The sequence below is a fragment of the Acipenser ruthenus genome, chromosome 4 (genome assembly GCF_902713425.1).
Source record: "Acipenser ruthenus chromosome 4, fAciRut3.2 maternal haplotype, whole genome shotgun sequence".
NCBI classification, from domain to species: Eukaryota; Metazoa; Chordata; class Actinopteri; order Acipenseriformes; family Acipenseridae; genus Acipenser; species Acipenser ruthenus.
In genome coordinates, this window is record NC_081192.1 from 40332637 (window position 1) to 40352745 (window position 20109).

Here is a 20109-nt window from a genome sequence, read left to right on the forward strand (position 1 = left end):
CAGTTGCATTAAGTCTGCATGTTCTTGAGTGCGCGTAAAGAGAGACAGTCCGCTGCCACGTTTGTACCTACTTTAAATTACTTTACGATTTCAGCTTGCGTGCCTTTAAATAAGATGACACTGGCTGCAACTCTGTTCTGTTTTTTTTTTAATACACAAATGAACTTACTTGATTTGAAAAACGTCATGAACGACACAAGCAACTTCTTACACTACTTGGTTTGATTAAATGAGTAGTATACAACAAAATATGAAAGCTCAACATTAATTTCAACAAAGAACAACGGCAACTTTGTAATGAAAAAAAATATATTGTACTGTAGCCTACTTCAATATGAACATTAGCCTGCTATATTATATTAAACCAAAACAATAAAAATAATAACAATCTGGTTCTCTTTCCTTTTTCAATGAATATAATTTAATTAATAAAGAATAAAACATAGTAAGTTAACAACTACCTACCCTAAGTTTAATTAATCGTTTTTGTAATCTAACAGCAAGTTCTGTTGCTTACACATCGCTGATAATAAACCGTGGCTCAAACCAATGTTCGTGTTGGGGTGCGTTTTTTCGTCAATATCGTCCTTCTGGTCTTTTTTTTTATTTTTAATGTAGAATACGTGATTGTAAACATCTAACACAAGTACGTACGACTGTCTTTCAAATAAACGTGTTATGTTTTTGAATATGCTCTTCTTAGGGTCGGTATTATTGTCATTGCTTGCGTCCCGGCACCTCTTTCTTTACAAATTAAGCACTGCGTGCATGTGTTAGGTCCTGTCAGTGAACAATCTGTTGATTGTTATGACGGTATTACACCTGCATAGACTGCGCAATTTCATGCTGTGTGAAAGGGTATTTTCCACACTCGTTAAAACGTTTCAGAGACGGCAGAGTAACTGCATTTCTGTGTGAAAATTGTATAATTGTAATGAGACTGAGATTGTAATTGTAATTTCCCATCAGCAGGAAACACACACACACCTCCAGCATGTGACACACGTGCTTCTGCTGTGCTCATACAAATCGCTTCCCTCGGATACCTACTCCAAGATATCTGGCTGAGCGATGTGAATATTTTAACACTAAACTTTAAAGTAAGTACCTAAATATTATATTTTGAATTCTGGGGTTCGGATATTTTTTTTCTACAACCCATTACTAAACTAAAAGGACACACTTGATAATTCTGCAGAGGTTCAAAATATATTGATCAAATAATATTTAACACATTTGTAATAGTGATAGAATATGTGTACATTTTATTTTAATGTGTTTCCTGTGTCCTATCTGTATTCAATATAATATACTAGTGCTGCTTATTTCGGTGGGACATTATATAGATAATATAGTACAATTAGTTTAAATGAAGGAACAAAATAAGTTATGAAGATAGGTGCAACATTTGTTTCAGTCTGGTCTATATCTACAGGTACACTTTCCGGTGATCCATTTCCCCTTTTCTAACTTCTGAACCAGGAAAGATGGCAGATCGCAAAGATTCGGCATCGGCAATTGCTGCACCCGAAGATGCAGTATCAACCCCATCCTCATCCTCATCCCCATCCCCAACACCAACCCCGATTCTTACTCCGACTCCAACCCCAGCCCCAACTCCAACTCCAACCTCAGCCCCAGCCCCAGCCAACACCCTCGACTCCCCCGTCAAGCAGATCCAGATCGAAGGGCTGGTGAGTAGCGACAAAGACGCACATGTGGACAGGCTATTGATTTCATTGTTTGTGATTAGATATTTCCAGTCTTCTCTGTTTGTTTTGAACATTTAATTATACGGTCTTTGTTATTGTGGTAGACCACCTGCCATTTATAAAGTAAGTATTGGCGAACCTCCCCGGTTTTCGTTACGCATTTATGGAAGAAAATAGCAATAAGTAAACGTTTACAACAGTATTATGGATAGTTATACTGCTGTTTAAGGTATACTATTACATTCGTTATTGTACTGTAGATTATGTAAAACTTTTGAGGACAGGGTCATATTGTTGAGAAAGTTATTTTAAAAATAAAATCGGCTTCTCTTTTCCTTTAGGCCAAATAAAAAAAAAATGTCTGGTTCTGGTTACACTGAAAAAAAAAATAGGGTAGGTGGGTGAAACTTTTTATTTGATTTCCCACCATCTCCCCTTTCTCCACCTCACAGCTGGCACAGTCTCATTTTGAGGGCACATCTTCATAAATAAACTTTCTGCCTGCTTTGTTTTATGGTGTAGGATACAAACAAGTCACAGTCTGTTCAAGTTTGGTCTGCGATTTTCAATAATATCAGAGTTAGGGGTATTATTGATACAGACACACGCGCATACATATGCATAATGATAACCACATTTTATGTATTTGTATTTACTGTAAAGGTAGTGTACTTAAATCACATTGCCAGCACACACTCACATAAGCCTCTTGGCACTGGGCACTGCAGTGTTAGCAGCAGTGCCGGTGTTACAGGCTAATTCTCACCCCACTACTCTTCTGGGAGGGTGAACATTAGCCCGGGCCAATTCTCACCCCAGTACTGTGTACAGAGCATAATCGTTTTCATTGTACGATAACTAATCTAAGCTAATCAGCAGTAAGACATATATTTGTGAAATGTACTGTAAAATATACTGGAAAAAAGACTGTGATGTAGACAAAATAAGAAACTTTTAGTGAACAGTAATAGTGAGAACAATAATAGAATAAAAATGTTTTGTACATTACCAATAATCCTTGTTTAGAGCAAGCCTGGACAACTTGTGTGTGTGTGTGTGTGTGTGTGTGTGTGTATATAGATAGATAGATAGATAGATAGATAGATAGATATATATATATATATATATATATATATATATATATATATATATATATATATATATATATATAGATAGATAGATATCAGGTGTCTCTGCCACGACAAGGTTTTTGATATATTATAAACATCAATGTTTTAAATAATAAAGATAAGAACTTTTTATTCGAAATGAAATATGGAGTGGATCACTTTCATTATAAGATGAACATATAAAAATAAGTTTCTGATGAGTGTGCACCTCAATTTAAAGAATGTGTATACAATTAGCTGTACATGAATGACATAGGAAATATATATACATACATACATACAGACACACACTGCTGTGCAAAAGTCTTAGACATTTTTTTTGGGGGGTGGTTATACTTCTATAGAATCAACCTGTGCCTTCTTTAGAATGTCATGTATACATTTTAAATAAAAAATAAATAAATAAAAAACAAAAAACCTTTGATAACCACTGGGTAAATGTGATGGATTAGCTACTACAACACTTCATATTAGCTGCTCATGTGTAGTTTACTTTGAGTTGTTGGGATCACAAGTTTTTGAAGATTCTGATCAATGTGAATTAAAGATTGCTAAATGACAAGCTTGGTTTCTTCTCACCCAAACTAAGCTGTATTAATAAGAGTCAAAGTTGTTATAATAGTGGAAAACACTAGTGGAGGCTTTGAGTAAATTGTTGATGCTCCTAACATCGATATGGATTTGGTACCATATAAAACTTGAAGGTTCAATTGAGACTGACCTCTTAAGTAAACCTACTGACATGCACCAGTATTTACACATGTCCTCTGCACATCCGATACACACTAAAAGAGCAATCCCAAAGGGTCTAGGAATAAGAATACCGAAGAATATGCTCAAAAGAAAGTGACTATGTAAAACAAAGAAATGTATTAAAAACAAATCTTAAAAAAAGAGGATACAAAGAAAGAATTAGAGACAGAGTTAAGAAAAGTGAATAAACTAAAAAGACATGATCTACTAGATTATAAAAAGAGATAACAAGGTCAAAAGAGTCCCATTAGTAATGACTTATTCTAAACTTTTGCCCAATATTTCTAAGATAGTTTGGAAACACTTGCGGATTCTACATAATTCAGAAAAATTGAAAAAAGTATTTAGGGCCCCAGTTGTAGCATTCAAAAGAGAAGCTAATTTAGGTGATATTTTAGTTCACAGTAAACATAAAATAATAATTGACAGAATAAGTTCTACATATACTTGCACTTGTACATGTAAAGTGTGTACATACATGGACATAAATAAAAATATTATTAAACAAGAACACCACATATCCACTAAAAACTAATACCTACTGTAAAAATAGCAATGTTTATGGAATAGCCTGTGAAAAATGATTGAGAACCACCTTTCATTAATTAAAAAAAAAAAAAAAAGAAAAATGCATGAACCAATAGAATAGCACTTCACCAGTCAGTGACAAGACATAAATGATGTAAAGTTTTTAGTATTAGAACAGCTAAAATTAGACAATGCGACATATAGAAGAATAAAAGAAAGTAAATGGATAAATAGACTGAACACGATTATGCCAGCGGGACTCAACAGAAAAGAATGAACTAATTAACTCCAATAAATATATAACATATAAATAAATAAACAAAATTCATTCAAAAGTTGTGCATGCTGATGCGTTGGGGAGGCCAAATCAAGGCTGATCCTCAGAGCCAGCATTGCATGATAATATAAATACAAGTTTATATAAAGTAATGTGAATTAGAATTAATACAGATTTAAAGATAGAAGTAAAAATGTCACACTATGTAGAACACCACTATAACTCTGTTCATGCAGCCCCTCAAATAGGATTTAATAGCTTTTACAAGTAATACCAGCTTCCAAACTATCACAATTAAAATATGTGCAGTTCTTGAATTCATATAAAAAAATCCTGCCATCTGGTGGCTACTTCAAGGTTCCAAAACTGTTACAGTACAACAATGAATTTCCATAAGTAGCAGATATGGTAGTCCCACAGTGTCTCAATAAAGTCATCTGTAACATATGAAGTAGACCTTATTTCAGATAAAGTAATTTAATCAAAAAAACACCATGTTAACAACTATTTTGAAAAGCTTACAATAGGTATCCAAACCAGTGTTTGTTTTTTTTAAATGATGCTCATTGTCTGAAAGTTATTTCCACTGACGACACATCTAAAGTTCTACTGGAAAAAAAAGATTAAGAAACATGTAGTCCTTCAAGTTTAGACAGCAAAACCGAGAACATGATATTTTTTCTCCTACCTTTGATCGGAGTGTCTTTTATCCATAGTGTTAGATTTCAAGTAGATGCAGTCCACTTTTAGAACAATTGTGTTTTGAAGGATTTAAAAAACATATCTGTCACATTACATGCTGTAGTCATGATGGTCTACTTGTATGATGTGTAATAAGATCAAATGATGATTTAATAATGAGTATTTTGTTAACTCTGATTTGAGTTAGGGAGAGTATGTATTCATACAAACTATAACAATTAGGCTTGTAACAGTAATAATCGAATTATTTATCGATTGGGACCCCACGATAACAAGTCGATAATATTTTAATGAAATTGAATATTCCATGAAATTAAAAACGTGTCTTGTACATATTAACTTACTGTCAAGAACGTAATCTGTGTTGTTGCTTCTAAAAGTTACTGAGAATATGCGTCTGTGAACAAATACAGGATGATGATGCAGAGATCAAGAGTACCCTGCTTTGTTAATGTATTTTATACATATTTTGTTTTAAGTCAGTCCCAGCCGCAGTAGTCTGTCTTGAGCATAACTAATAATATTTAACATTATTACGTTGTCACGTGCCGCTGTTTCAGAATTTTTATAGTTGTATTCACTGAAGATAATACAGATCTAAGTGGCTATGCAAAGTCATGTAAAGTTTTGATTAAAATATGACAGTAAAAAGTGTAATGCATCTCTGTAGGCGTGGCACACTGGAAGGGACTGCTGCTTTCGCAAGCAGAAGCTGGGCCACGTAATTCATAAATTGTAACCACCAGCAAATTAAAAATAAATTCTATCTAATTTATTTCCATGTGAATAGGCCATAATGTTAATGTAGTTTTCAAACCTTGTTTTTTTTCTCCTTTGGACAGTGGGGTTTATTTATTTATTTTTTTCTTAATTTACCGTTATGTTTACACTGGAAATTTGTCAGATTTTACACAAAACAAGGCATAGGCTAGTGATGGCAGGAATATGAAAATTGGAGAGTGCTATAAGCATTTTAACTCCTAATTGTTTAGAATTTGCACGATAATCGATGTCCACATCAGGGTTCGATTTACAACACTTATAAAAATAAAACACTTGTATTTAGTGCTGGGACAAACACATGATTTTCACGTTTAAATATTCGTTCAGATATTTGTTCTTTTTCAAAAAGTAATAAAAGCCATTATATTGCTCTGAACGCAGTAAGAGACAGCATAAGGGCATGGGCCGTGGCCGTGGCCTCTGTTTGTGTGCTTATATTTTACAGCAAGACCTTACAATATGTAACACGTTAAAATAGAAAAATATCCCAGGAGTAAAGAATAAGTTGTGTAGGGCTTACTTTACCCCAGTGAATTAACTACAAAACAAAAGGATGCCAAATAGCAGTTCAAGTTAAACGTTGTTTTGTTTATTCCCAAAATAAATAGTACATAATGTTGACAACGTATTTTATTATTTTTTCATTCCTTGCCATTGCCGTTTCTTCACAGTAAACAGTGGCCAGCGACACGTTTTCATAAAGTAATACCATGAGGTTTACTTGTGCCTTTTTGTAGCTGAACAAGCAAATGAAAACTGAAATTTAACTTTAAACTTTGAAATTATCCCTTTCGGGTTCTCTGTTGGTTGAGAGAACGGAGCAACAACGTCGCTTTTGATTATTTTTTTTTAATCCTCTTGTATACATGTTCAAACTCAGCACAGCTACTTAAATGTACATTTATCCAATTACGCGAATGCAGTTTGTATTTAAAGTATTGTATTTATATGAGTTTGTGCAGTCAAAAGGGATGCGAAATGATGCGTCCCGTACAGCAAATAGTGAAGCTGCACAGCTCGCTGTCTGCGCCTGACGAATCACATTCATCTGCAACAGAAGTACTGCATGAACCAGGCTTATAGTTTTCCACGATTCTGAAATAAACAGCATGTTGTTAAGAAAGCCTCTGTAAGTTGGTAAACTTCTGTTGTCTGATGCATTTGCTCTTCTGTCTTTACAGAAAACAGGTCACTCGAATTTTTTTTTTTTTTTTTTGCATTTTAGCTGTCATCGATTTACATGCCTGCCCACTCAGCTATCTCATTCGCTGACCTATAGCTACACATAAATGCTATATGAAACAACCAAACAATTTACAGATACTCGCAGATTTATATTTTCAGTGGGCAGCAGTGTGGAGTAGTGGTTAGGGCTCTGGACTCTGGACCGGAGGGTTGTGGGTTCAATCCCAGGTGGGGGACACTGCTGCTGTACCCTTGAGCAAGGTACTATACCTAGATTGCTCCAGTAAAAACCCAACTGTATAAATGGGTAATTGTGTGTAAAAATAATAATGTGATATCTTGTAACAATTGTAAGTCCCCCTGGATAAGGGTGTCTGCTAAGAAAAATAATAATAATAATAATAATAATAATGATAATGCATGTTTTAAAGGAAATAAAGAAACCGCTTAATCAAAACTGTTTTATATCCATTTTCAAGATTTCACTGACTTTTTTCCAAATTTACAATTTCCGTGACCTCGGTGACAAAATCGTAGCCTTACCTATGAACACTTTATTATTAAGCACTAAGGGGAACATTGTTACCATCTGTATGCACATTTCACAGTAAGAGACATGCAACAAATTCAACATGTGCAACTTTTTCATACTACTTTTGGATACAACAATGAAAATGAAACACTTAACAATTAAATCATGAATCTTTAAATGCTTGAATACAACAAAAGAAATTAGTTATACAATAAACATTGCTGTTTTGTCAAGTCAACTGTAAAATGCCTTAACTCTTAATATCCAGGAATATAACTAGCAAACCTCTGTTTATTAACAAAGCACTGCACTTGCCACACATTCTTACAGCTTGTTTTCTGTGTACATAACTTAAGTTAATAACAGTACCTGTTTATTCTGAGAGATCGCGTAACAGGGATCTGGAAGATGGAAACCTGAACTGAAGGCAAATTTAAATATAATGCGATTTGATTTGCTGCTGGCTGCTCCGAAAAAGCAAGCTATAAATGTAATGTTGAATTTCATTAGCTAGCTGTGATGTTATGCTTTGTCGTTGACCATGGGAAGAGTGCTTTTTTCAAATGATTGTATGTTTGAAAACAATGGAAAGAGACAAAGAGAACAGGTTGAAGGGAATGAAAAAAAAAATGTATTAACCAATAAACAAAATCTTGAATATCGTTTTCATTCCAGAACGTAATAAATCATTTTGTTTAGTTTGTGGCATTGCTTCTAAATCAATAACTTTAATTTGGTGAGTATGAACTCTTTACCCACATTTAATCTACCACTTGCATGAGTTCCACAAGTGGGCAGACCAACTATTTCACTGATGTAGATGAATAGAGAAGGAAACTGTCTAGCTTAAGGTGGGTGTATTGTACAATGCTATGCAATCTCAATTTGCACAGTTGTCTGTTTTTAATTAAAACTGTAATGTCACCACCTACATACACCTACATACAGATTCCAAATAAAATAAGTCTTACAAAGTAAAAAAGCAAAGGATATAGTAAATAATATTACATATTTCAAGGCTGAAACTTTGTCATAGTGTAAGTGGGTGTTGTGGAGGCTTCCCCATTAAGTACCTCAATCTAGTGCTTCATGTATTTCACATAACACATAATCTATTATATAAACACTGTTTATCTGTATTTGACTTGTGTACCTTGGATTATTGTTTAAACCTCATTAACCTCCTCAATCCTTTTCTCTTCAGTGAAGCTCCTAGGTAGTTCCTGTGATACATGTGCACACTGAAGTCAAGTGAGAACTCAGTTAAGTTTAGAGTCATTCCACACCAAATTGACTACATTTTGGGGTCTTCCCCACCCCACCATCTCAAATTTGATTGTCATATGGCAGTAACTGGAAGTGTGTTTTTTAAGCTCTCGGCCTGTAATGGGGGGTGCTCATGATGAAAAGGGGCCATGTTTGAGAGCAGCAAAGTTATCAAAATATTTTATTTGTACTCGCTGCACACACAGAACTGCTCATATAGTTTATTAATGTGTCAATGTATTATCTATTTGTGACCATAGATGTTAATGCTATGGAGCCAAATGTAGACAAAAGTTAAATGATTCCAATATCTGTAGTTCCAGTTTATGTAATAGTAAAGACGATATGTGTGATATATATATATATATATATATACAGTACTGTGCAAAAGTTTTAGGCAGGTGTGAAAAAATGCTGTTTTGAAGGCAAAGGGTGGTCACACCAAATATTGATTTGATGTAGATTTTTCTTCTGTTCACTCACTTTGCATTTTGTTAATTGATAAATATAAACTATTAACATGTCTATTTTTGAAAGCATTCTTACTTTATAGCATTTTTTCACACCTGCCTAAAAGTTTTGCACAGTACTGTGTGTGTGTGTGTGTGTGTGTGTGTGTATATATATATATATATATATATATATATGATGTAAGTTGTTACTGAATAATGAGCCCCCAAAGTGGACGTCAGGAATGACATCCCTTCAGCACCCCAGAACTCAAAAGGGAAAGCAGATACACACTTGTGCTTTTAATATGTCATAAAGCTATGTGTTTTCTACACTAGTAATGGTATTTTGCTAAGTTATAGATTTAGCAAGGTTTACACTACATGCATCCAACCAGCAAATAACTGATGGAACAGCCAATTGGTTTCTATGTAAAATACAGTGCACTCTGTTTATAAGAATCACTAATATAAGAATCAACCTCATAGTGACAAAAACCACTGAGACAAAATCATTCCTATACTAACCATGGTAAATCAAGCAATCTGCTTATAAGAATCATTTAGGGGCAAACTGACTACATGCAATACGGTACTGTATCAAGTGCAATGACGTGTACAGCCAGTAAAGCTGTTTTTGAATTATAATTTGATTACATCTCGAGTTATTAGGCACGTACATAGCGTGGATCGTGCAAAGATGCAAGGAACACTACAGTAGGCATCAGATGTTAAACACTAGTGAGTTAACAAAGTGTGCCACCTAGCCCTGTGAAAAACTGAAATAGTTCAGCTTTGCAGCACTGCCTGTACCCATGGTCATTGTATTGAAATAGCCAGAAAATATGCACAGTGACTGCTTGAATAGTTAGTGTTCCCAGATTTGCATTGTGCAGGCTGTGTGCATATCTAATCCATGCCTCATGCATTTATTCAAGCACTACACTCTTGACAGTGTGACACATGGAATGCAAATTAAGCTAAGTGATGTAGTCACAAAGTGTTCCTCTGAGATATCCATCCTGTGTATGACTGACTACTAATATCATTAAAATGCATTCCATTTACCTTCAGAACTGTATGGCATTTGCTCCCGTTCAGTATTGCAGCTTTTTTAGAAAAAACCTTTTACCATACACATAACTAATTAGTTAGGTGGTTGATTAAATTTAAGTAGTTGGTTTAAGTTGTTACTTCCCGTGGTCTGTTGCACTAAGGTATTGTATATTTTAAGATCCATCTGCTATTTCAACTGCTAATATACCGTAAACCATTTGAAATGCCAACTTATCCAACAAATAGAATTGTTTTTTTTCTTTTTTTTAATCTTGGGTTCAAAAATTCTTTGGGAAAAGGCAGGTGTCATTATATATAGGCTAAGCCTTTCGATTCTGAAGAAGACAAGGCTACGAAAGAGATCAAAGCTAAATAAAAAAGGTTTCATTTGCTACATAGTTCAAAAACATTTTCCCATAGATTTATTAAATAAGTCTAACAGCTGAATGCTTCTATAAAATGCAGAATCATGCTGTTTCTAACTGAACATTTCTGACAGTGTTGGAGTGACATTGTGAAAGCACAGTAGGTTACCTATGGCAACTTTCACATAGTTTTAGTCTTCTAATCCATTTTTCTGTAGAGTGGAAAGCTGAACAACTGTTTTTAGATTCAAGATTTCTGAAACCAGTGTCCATCCATTAAGAAAGGTGATCATTATCTGTCTGTACACAAGGCTTATCTACCTCAGTTCTAGAGTCTCTTATGCTTGTTTGTGGCTAAGAAAGACTGATTACCCTTTACCTGAAATTAACAATCCTGTTCTAAGACAAATTACACATTAGCAAGTAGTTTAGTATTGCAAAATCCTCATCTTCAAAAGGTTGTTCTCAAAACTGTTGTATTTAAAATAAGCAGGTAGGTGAGCACACTGTAGCAGTGAAATGGCATTACTGAAACTTAAAACATAGCCGTTTCAGACATTACATACGCCACAGAACAATGTCCCACATGCTGTATAATGCTAAATAAAATCATTTTGGTGTATTCCCCCCAATGTGGCTGCATTAAAGGACAATGTATTTTTGCACAAAGCACAAGCATGTATACCAGAAACTAATCTGTGCCATTTATACATGACCTTTTATTTATGTATTCAAAAGAATTGTTCTGCATGATGATGCTGTAGAGATGAAGATGTTTTGTTGCATCCTCTGGGACAAACTGGCAGAAAACAGATGGGTTTAAATCAGACCGCTAAAACAAAACAGCCAAAAAAGTTGCATGGTACTTTAAAACCTTGGATCTATCTGTCCTGGGATTTTAAAGGAAACAGAATAAAACGAACATCCCTCATAGGATCTTATAGTGGTTCGTGAGTCATTGGACGAATAGGTCTGATAGTTTAACAAAAATAGTTTACCGTCCTTGTATTTTCCCTTTGTTTTCATAAAGCTGTTTCGGATGCATGGAAATACTGGTATCAAGATTTTTTTACTATTGTACATATGTTTCTGCAGTTGCTATTATACAGTATTAATATTTTTATATACAGTATTAGTATGTTGCAGTGAGACTAGATATGTCCAACAGAAAGGGCAATTTGAACTGCTAGCAGTAACTGATGTGGATTTTTGACAAACATCACGTTAGCCTTTCTCTTTTACAGTCTTGCCTAATCCTGTTTGTCTGTCTGTCTGTCTCTGCCTGTCACACATTACGTGGTGACGGGTAGCGATTGAAAAAATAAAATGGAAAAATGGTAATAGTACCGTAGTTGTAGGTCTACCTCCAAATACTGTACATTTAACATTCTTAGGATGTTGCAAGTGGTAGTTTGTGAAGTTACATACCAAATTACTCAATCTTAAATTAATGCATAAATAAAGCCAATTGTTTATCATTATGGCATCCTCTACATGTGAACTAATGTTTTACCTTCTAAAAAAGCTTTCTGGAGTTTTATCACAGCCATTTATTATTGCATCACGCATTGTCATGTTAACTACATTTTAATGCATCAGAGTGAAAATCCCCTTTCACACTTCACTGGGTATTGCATCAGCACAGTCTTGTCTTTTACACTCAATGATACATCCTTTATCAGTCTTTCATGGTCAAGTTTTCATTGAGACAGATATACATGTATGTACAGTTGCAGACAGAAGTGTTGACACCCTGTATATGAAACAAGGTTATTCACTTATTTAGCAAGTATAATAAATATTGTTTGTTAAACTTTACTTATTAGTTAGTGAAATATCTCAGTGGTGGTTTGTATGGTTGTGGCTGACAGCAGTTTAAGGGGATTTCCAAAAATTCCCCCCTTTTAAACACACTTTAGACTGTCAGATATCACTTAAAACGGGGAGGTACTGATTTAAAAAACTTGTAATTACAAGATGAGATTCCCTGCTTTTAGATTCATTGTCAATCTATGTGTTGTTTTCAGAACCAATCAATGATAATGGGGAAAGCATCTTCTGATAATATGAAATATTTAACTTCTAATTGCTGGCCTTTGCTGTATAGGAAACAAGCTGTGTGATTTTAATTTAATCACCATTATTATGTAATGTGGTATGTATGTTTATATGCAAAATATTAGAAAGTAATAAACTCTGAGGTATACAATATTTAATTAGGTCATAGTTATGCCAATTTTATAACAAATTAAGTTGGAGGATAGTGCAGAATTTTAAGTGCAACTATGGTGAATTTATCAGAGAGAAGCTATTACTTGCAGAGAAAATGAATCTCTACTAACCTAAGCCTAGCACAGATTTTGATAAGCCCTTTTTACAAACAGCTCTTCAGACAGGTACAACCAATTTTAGACATAATCAATCATAATAATAGTAATACAAATATAATGATTAAAGACTAATTGAAAGCATTTTCTTAATGTATGCAAAGCTGCATAGATAAATATCTCGGGTCATATTGGCCTAAGGCATGTTTGTTTTACGAAATCATTTCTAAAACACTTGTTTACAAGTAAAGAGGTTCCAGAAAGATTGTTAGCAGACAGGGGTAACACAGAAAACTGGACAATGTGTATTCACTTTAATTACTTAATAAGAGAACTAGAAGTGCTTAACCCTTTGCAGTCCATTTATTGTGCGGCTGTCAGGCTGGTCAGGTCCAATTAATTTTTATGAAGAAAATAAAATTTCAGACCACGTGCAGATTAAATTGAAATAAAGTGACTTTATTTGCTTAAAACAAGGAATAAAGCAGTGCAAATCCAAAGGGTACCCTATACAAAGACACCAGTAGCAAAATTTTGAACAAAAAACATGTTTTTATTATTTTTTTTATATATATATATATCAGGCGAACATTGAAAAAAAAAAAAGTAACAATTTCACAATTTTTGTTTCTGCTTGATTATAGTACCTTTAGAATAATCAGACAGGTGCAACACTTTTTACAAATCAATTACACACTATTGCCAAACAAAAAAACAAAAACAAAATAACTAAAAACAATTTTTCATCAATTTTATAACTATTTATATCAGGCGAGGTCTGCAAACAAAAAACAATTTACACTGACAGAAATTATCTGTATGTGTCCATGGTATGGTACCTTTCAAAGCAGTCACCTGGGTGCAACCCTGGCTGCCTTGAGCAGGTTCTGCAGAACCATACAGTCTCTCTCCTCCCCCCTTTTGTCTTTCTGTCACTGCACACTGCACTGTCTTTGGTGCTCTTTCCTTCATTTTTTGTGATGAAATGTGGCTTTTCATTCAGTCTTTCCTCTCTGTCTGTGGATGATGGACGACCACGTTTTCTGGAGCCAGGGTTGCGCACATTTCCCACCAGTTGTACCAGTAAGTCCTTTCTGAAGGTTTTATGGCGAACAGGTAGCTGTCCTGATTCCACCTTCATCAAATTGAACAGGATAGCACTGTTCACAATTGCTACTTCCAGCAGCCAAAAGAACATCTTCCTTCACCACTTCAGAGATTTCCTTGTAAAAGCATAACTGGCACAGTAGTGATCCACCCGGTCCACTGCACCCATCTTGCTGGTGTAATCGCAGATCACTGAAGGCTTCTCCAGCTCTTGAATTTCTCCTCGCTTGATGGTGCGTTGTACCTTCTCACAGTCACTGCCATGGAAGGTGCTCAACATGAGCACTAGCCGTTTGTCCTTCCATCCTAGCACCATGACATTGTTGTCCTTGCTGAATGAAACCGACTCATTTTTTTTCAGTTTGAGGCCTTGCTTCACTGGTGCTGGCAATCCTCTTCTATTGGCCATTACTGTTCCAGTAAGATGAATTTTGATTTTGAGCAGTTCCATGGCCAGGTCGTAACCTGTGTAAAACCTGTCTGTAAACAAATGAAAGCCATGTCCATTTATTGTCTGCAGCAATGTTTCACACAGGTGAAGAACAATCCTTGATGAAAACGGCATGTCTGGTCTCAGCAGGGAGTCTGTTGTTGGGCTGCCAAAGTAAGGAACAATAGCAGAGACATAACCAGCTAAAACAAACACACGCATCCCCCACTTGGTAGGCTTCTGAGGATTGTAGCATTTGAAGATAATCCTTCCTTTGAAGCCAACGGTGCTCTCATCTATGCAAATGTCTCTGCCTGGAATGAATAGCTCACGGCATTTTGCATCTATGTAGCTGACCACATTCCTCACCTTTTGTCCTCTGCTAACAAAAGCAGTCTGAGGCACCTGGGTGGGGGGAGGGGAAAGGTGCAGCATCCAAAAGATCTGCAAGAAACGCGATCTCTTGAATACATCTGTCGGTCCATTCCTCAGAGAAATATTCTTTTATGTCTGTTTTTACAGTCAGTCCCATGTTCAGCACAACACCAAAAAATGCCTTCATCTCAGGTAATGTAACAGGTTCCCAGGTGTTCCAAATAGAATTGTGACGCCACGGTCCTGTTAGCTTTACGTTCGCATGTCTATTCGTCTCATTCACAATTTCAGTAAACAAAATGTCAGTAAAAAAAAGTTGAAAAAACTCCAGTGCAGTTCTCAAAGTATTACTACCTTGAAATCCCTTATTTCTCACAGTAAAAGGGATTTTTGTGAAAGCATCTGCCCCTACAGATGCGCGTCTCCATTCGCCCTCCTGTTGTGCGTCTGGTTCTTGGTCACTTTCTTCCGATTCCTGAGATTCATCAGAGTCCTCAGTAAGAGAACAGTACTTCCTCGTCACTAGATTCTTCAAAATCATCCTCCAAACTGCTTTCATCTGTACTTTCTTCTTGCTCCATCATCTGTGCAAGCTCTTCAGGCTGCATTGCTTTTCTCTGTCTCCTCTGCGCCATTATCACTTTGTGTGTCTTTTCTCCGTCTGTTCAATTCGGCTTTGTTCAGCCTGTATATAGTCTATTCGGCTGTCTCCGCCTTCTTTCCGATCAAAGACGATTAGGGAACGCCTTGTCTCGGTTTTTTCCGGCTTAAACGCAACACAGGCTGTGTTAGATCATGGTTTTCGGCAATGTCGGACTGAGTCCGACAATAGACTGGAATGGAATTTTCGCGATGTCGGACCAGGTCCGACATAGGACCGCAAAGGGTTAATAATTTAAATTAGCAAACCACAGGGTTCAGTCCTGAAAATAATAATAATACACTAAACAAGACACACACAAACACAACACGGTCACAAGTCCAGAGTGAGTGCTGTTAGTGAAAGTGCTGATTTACAGGTTAATTCGTGTACAGTGGTGAAGTGGAGTCCGGGTTTAATTGCTGGAAGTTCAGCTACAGCTCCAGGAGGTTAGCATTCTATAATGACAAGCACAGACAGCAACAAACAAAACAATTAACACTTACGGTAATTAATTACGTCAGTTTCCCAAACGGGTCCTTTCAGTAACCACATTAAAGGAACAGATTACATCGTCACACCCCCTGTTATACCCTTAGTCACGTCTCCTCCAATCCATGACTGACACATTGCGTACCGCATTAAGGCGATGACCTCAGGCATTGTGACTCCGCTCCCTTCCTGGATGGCTGGCTTCCGACTGACCCTGGAATGAACTGCCAGACCATCCAGTACGAGGCACACTATTTCACTGACTAATAAGTAGTTTAACAAACAACATGTGGAGAGTTATAATCAACCAAACACAGAAACAGTATTGTTGTAAAGCTGAAGAAATTAATTTGTGTAACAAACATTCATTGTAAAGCTGAAAAGTGTGTTTTACTGAGGATTGTGATAAATTTGAATGTTAATTGATGAATTGTTGAAAGTTCAGTGTCCACCAAACAAATTTCTGAAATTACTGGGTAAGGCTTGCTGAGGAGTACTTTATTATAATTTTTTTATGATTCTGACAGGGTGATGACATCAGTCTTATTATACACACTTACATGATTTCCATTACATGATAGTAGGTGTTAAAACTTCATGCTGATATTGGACTCAGCTCTCACCAAGATAAGCACCAACTAAGACTTACTGTAAACAAATGTGATCCATCTGCGTTACCTTCCGTCTGATGATGTAGATATCCTTCTGCCTGGTGTTGACGGCTGCAGTGTAATGCTGGCTCCAGGGATCAGTCTATTTTGCCTCCCTGGCGCATCAGCACACACAACGGCTGCAATGCTGGCTCCAGGGATCAACCACATTCCGCCCTCCATAGCACATCAGCATGACAACCGTCTGGACTGAGCTGAGTAGGGTACTTCTCTGGGGTCTTCAAGTGGGCACCTTCAATTTGAGTAGCCCACGACACCTTAAGAGGGCTCGATAGTGATTCTGGTGTCCCAGCATCGCCCCCCTCCGTTCCCCACTCAGCTAAGCCCATCTTACTTACCTTCCTTTACGTCAATGTTTTTTTTTATTTCTACTGTGCTTGAGGTCCCCAACCAGAATCTTTTCATCTCAACCAGAGTCAGTTGCTGCTCCTCTGCTGCTTCAGATAAGTTCTTCACTATGCGTCGCAACTCTTGACCACTGAATCCGATGTCTCTGAAAAACCGGGTTGTGGAGTGTGCCACAAATCCTCGACAACCCACCTCCACTGGGTAAACCTCGACTCTCCATCCTCGCTGTTCCGCTTCAGCAGCTGGTTGAGTGTACCAAAGTTTCTTCCTTTCGCACGCCTCATCCACAGCATCCTCCCATGGCACTGTTAACTCTACCAGGTGAGCAAGGCATGCTGATCCAGACCACAAGACAATATCAGGTCGAAAGTTAGTGGTGGCAATCTCAGGTGGGAATATAAGCCGTTGTCCAACGTGGCAGCATTTTCCAGTCTCTTGCAGCTTCCAGTTGTCGTAGTGGCTTTAATACCTTTTCTTGGAGGTTGCTCCCCTGGACGGAGGAATGTTGTTCTTTGCGTGTCATATATTGCTGGCATTGGTGGCAACGTGTTGGTTATGCTGCGCTTGTCTTCCAAGGCTAAGCCCTTAACATTGCAGCTGGTCAGTAATAAGACTGTAAGCTTCACCAAGCTCTATGCGAGATCACAACTCTACATATATAATAACCCAGTTATGTAAAATCTTTGTAATAAGTTTGCCAATCTTGGAGGATCAAGACAATTTACTTTGCAGTTTCTTTAGCACAAGATGTGTAATCTCAATTGCCGCAGTGCCCAAGCCACTTGCCTCAATGCCACTCAAATTTAAAAAAAAAAAAAAAAACATACCGCAAAAGTTGCCTATATGCCCGCCCGTCATTGCCGCCGGTGTCCCTCAGCACAAGCACATCCTGATCTACAACCCATTCACAAACTTGCTCAGTTGGCCCGTTCTGTCATATTTCAATTGAATTCTGTCAAATCTCGTCCTGCGAGAAAATTACTCATTATCATAATATATTATTGTTGCCATTTCTTTTTACTGTATGCCTCCCAGCACTAAGCCCCGAGAAAGACGTACTGTATCATTGGTAAATGATGGGCAAATAGAGGGAGGGACGCTGTTTGACTGAGCTCAATATGATCGCGTGTTTGGATCATTTAGGCATTTCACAAAAAAAATATCAAAACAGCAGAGGGTTTTCATGCCATTTCTTTAGCAGCTGCAATTAAAAAAAAATTTCGGTGCTTTGCTGTCCGCTGTTTCACATACACGTGAATATCCTTCAAATAATGTAGACCTATGTTTTAAATTTAATTTAATTTACAGCTTAGTTTAAAAATAAAAAAAGTAACGTATACCACATTACTAGGGATGTCACAGTATACCGGTTTTACGGTAAACCGCAGCACTGCCACGGTTTTGAAACCGCAACCATTTTTCTATACCATGATTACCGAGTTCACACGGTTTAAGGTGATATGGGCGCATTTTTTTTATTCACCGTTTGTCCATCAGTGAGCCACTGTGTTCATTAGAAGTAACTGCCATGCATGAGATTACAGAGTAGGCTATTAAATAAATGACATCATATTTAATATAAACCGCCCTACTAAACAATGATCGCTATCAAACGTCAGTAAGTGAAACACAAATACTCGAAAAAATCAGCAAGAACAAGGCACTGTAACTTCATCACTGCCTTCCTATTAGTTTAACAAACCAAAGAAGTAACAGCAGCTATTATCTATCGTATCTGTCAAGAGAAACGCAGTAAGCACACACAAATGCAGAGAATCAAAAAGTCTATATTTACTACTATATAACCAAGTCTAAGATGCTACAGGCATTTGTATTATTTTTTTTATTTTAAACGGTATTGTAAAGATGTTGACGTCTCCTCGAGTTAATAGTGTTGTAGGGATTTTGGTTTTATGTAATCAAAAATTTAATACAATTTTATTCCCATTTAAAAAAAAAAGTCCAGTCGCTTAACTTTGCAACGTTGTTATGCCCACCTTAACTTTTCTTCTTTCCTTTGTTCGTTGCTGTTAACACGCAGTCCAAAAAAAATTAGCAGGCGCCATCTTCTCATCGTTCAGTTTTACACTCTGCTGAAAGATCAGTGGGCGGGCACTGCATGTCTTAAAACACACTCGATTGGCTATTGCTAGGTAACACTTTGCTTCTCTTAACTAATAGGATGCCATCCAAACTGATAAAAATGAAGAGGGTATTCAGTTGCAATGGTCACATCCTTACCCCCTATCGTTCCAGAATGAGCCCAGAAAATGTTAATATTTTGGTGTTTCTCCACAGTAATTTGAAATAAAATAGCAGCATTATTTTGCTGAGCCTGTGTGAGCTGGAGTGAACACTACTTCCAGTTATTGTAGTGCCTGATAGAACTGTAGTACCAGTGTGTTGTATTTGTTTTAAAACTTTAGTTATTTTTCTTGTTAAAAAAATGACGAGTATTTCTTTAAATAACCATTTAAAAACGGATTACAAAAAAATGACGTTATACCACGGTACGACAATAACCGTGGTATATTTTTTGACGGTTACCATACCGTCAAAATTTGATACCGTGACATCCCTACACATTACACATAATCACATATTCTATGATCATATGTGGTATAAGGAGATCTGGTTCTGTGCTTAAAATTGCAATTCTTTAAAATGCAACGGTGCAATACACATTCTGACACCTTCCATGTCTTCAGTGTATATACATTGCTAATTTTAAATAGACATTTCAATGACCGGAGAATTTTTAAAATGGTTTGCAGCAAGGTCTATATGCACCAAACTCTTTTGTGTTCAGATGCTTTTGTACAGTTCTTTTATGATGCCTGATGCTTCGAAGTCTTTCTTTAAGCTTTCTTTGGCTAATAATCTTGGATTTTTTTTTAGCTGCTCAGGCGATTCTCCTACCGACTAAGTGAAATAAAACTTTGTTTTGGAACACAATATGTCGCAAGCCTCTTGTGAAACTA

General features: G+C 36.5%; 1 protein-coding gene across 1 annotated transcript in view; it reads left to right on the forward strand.

The window, feature by feature from the left end:
* The first annotated feature begins 965 nt into the window (after positions 1 to 965).
* Positions 966 to 20109, forward strand: part of LOC117399230 (eukaryotic translation initiation factor 3 subunit H) — a 138985-nt gene continuing 119841 nt past the window's right edge. The window contains exons 1-2 of the mRNA XM_033998280.3: positions 966 to 1100; positions 1436 to 1694. Coding sequence (XP_033854171.3) covers positions 1488 to 1694 — 207 coding nt within the window. The 5' untranslated portion in view covers positions 966 to 1100; positions 1436 to 1487. The remainder of the gene's footprint in view (positions 1101 to 1435; positions 1695 to 20109) is intronic.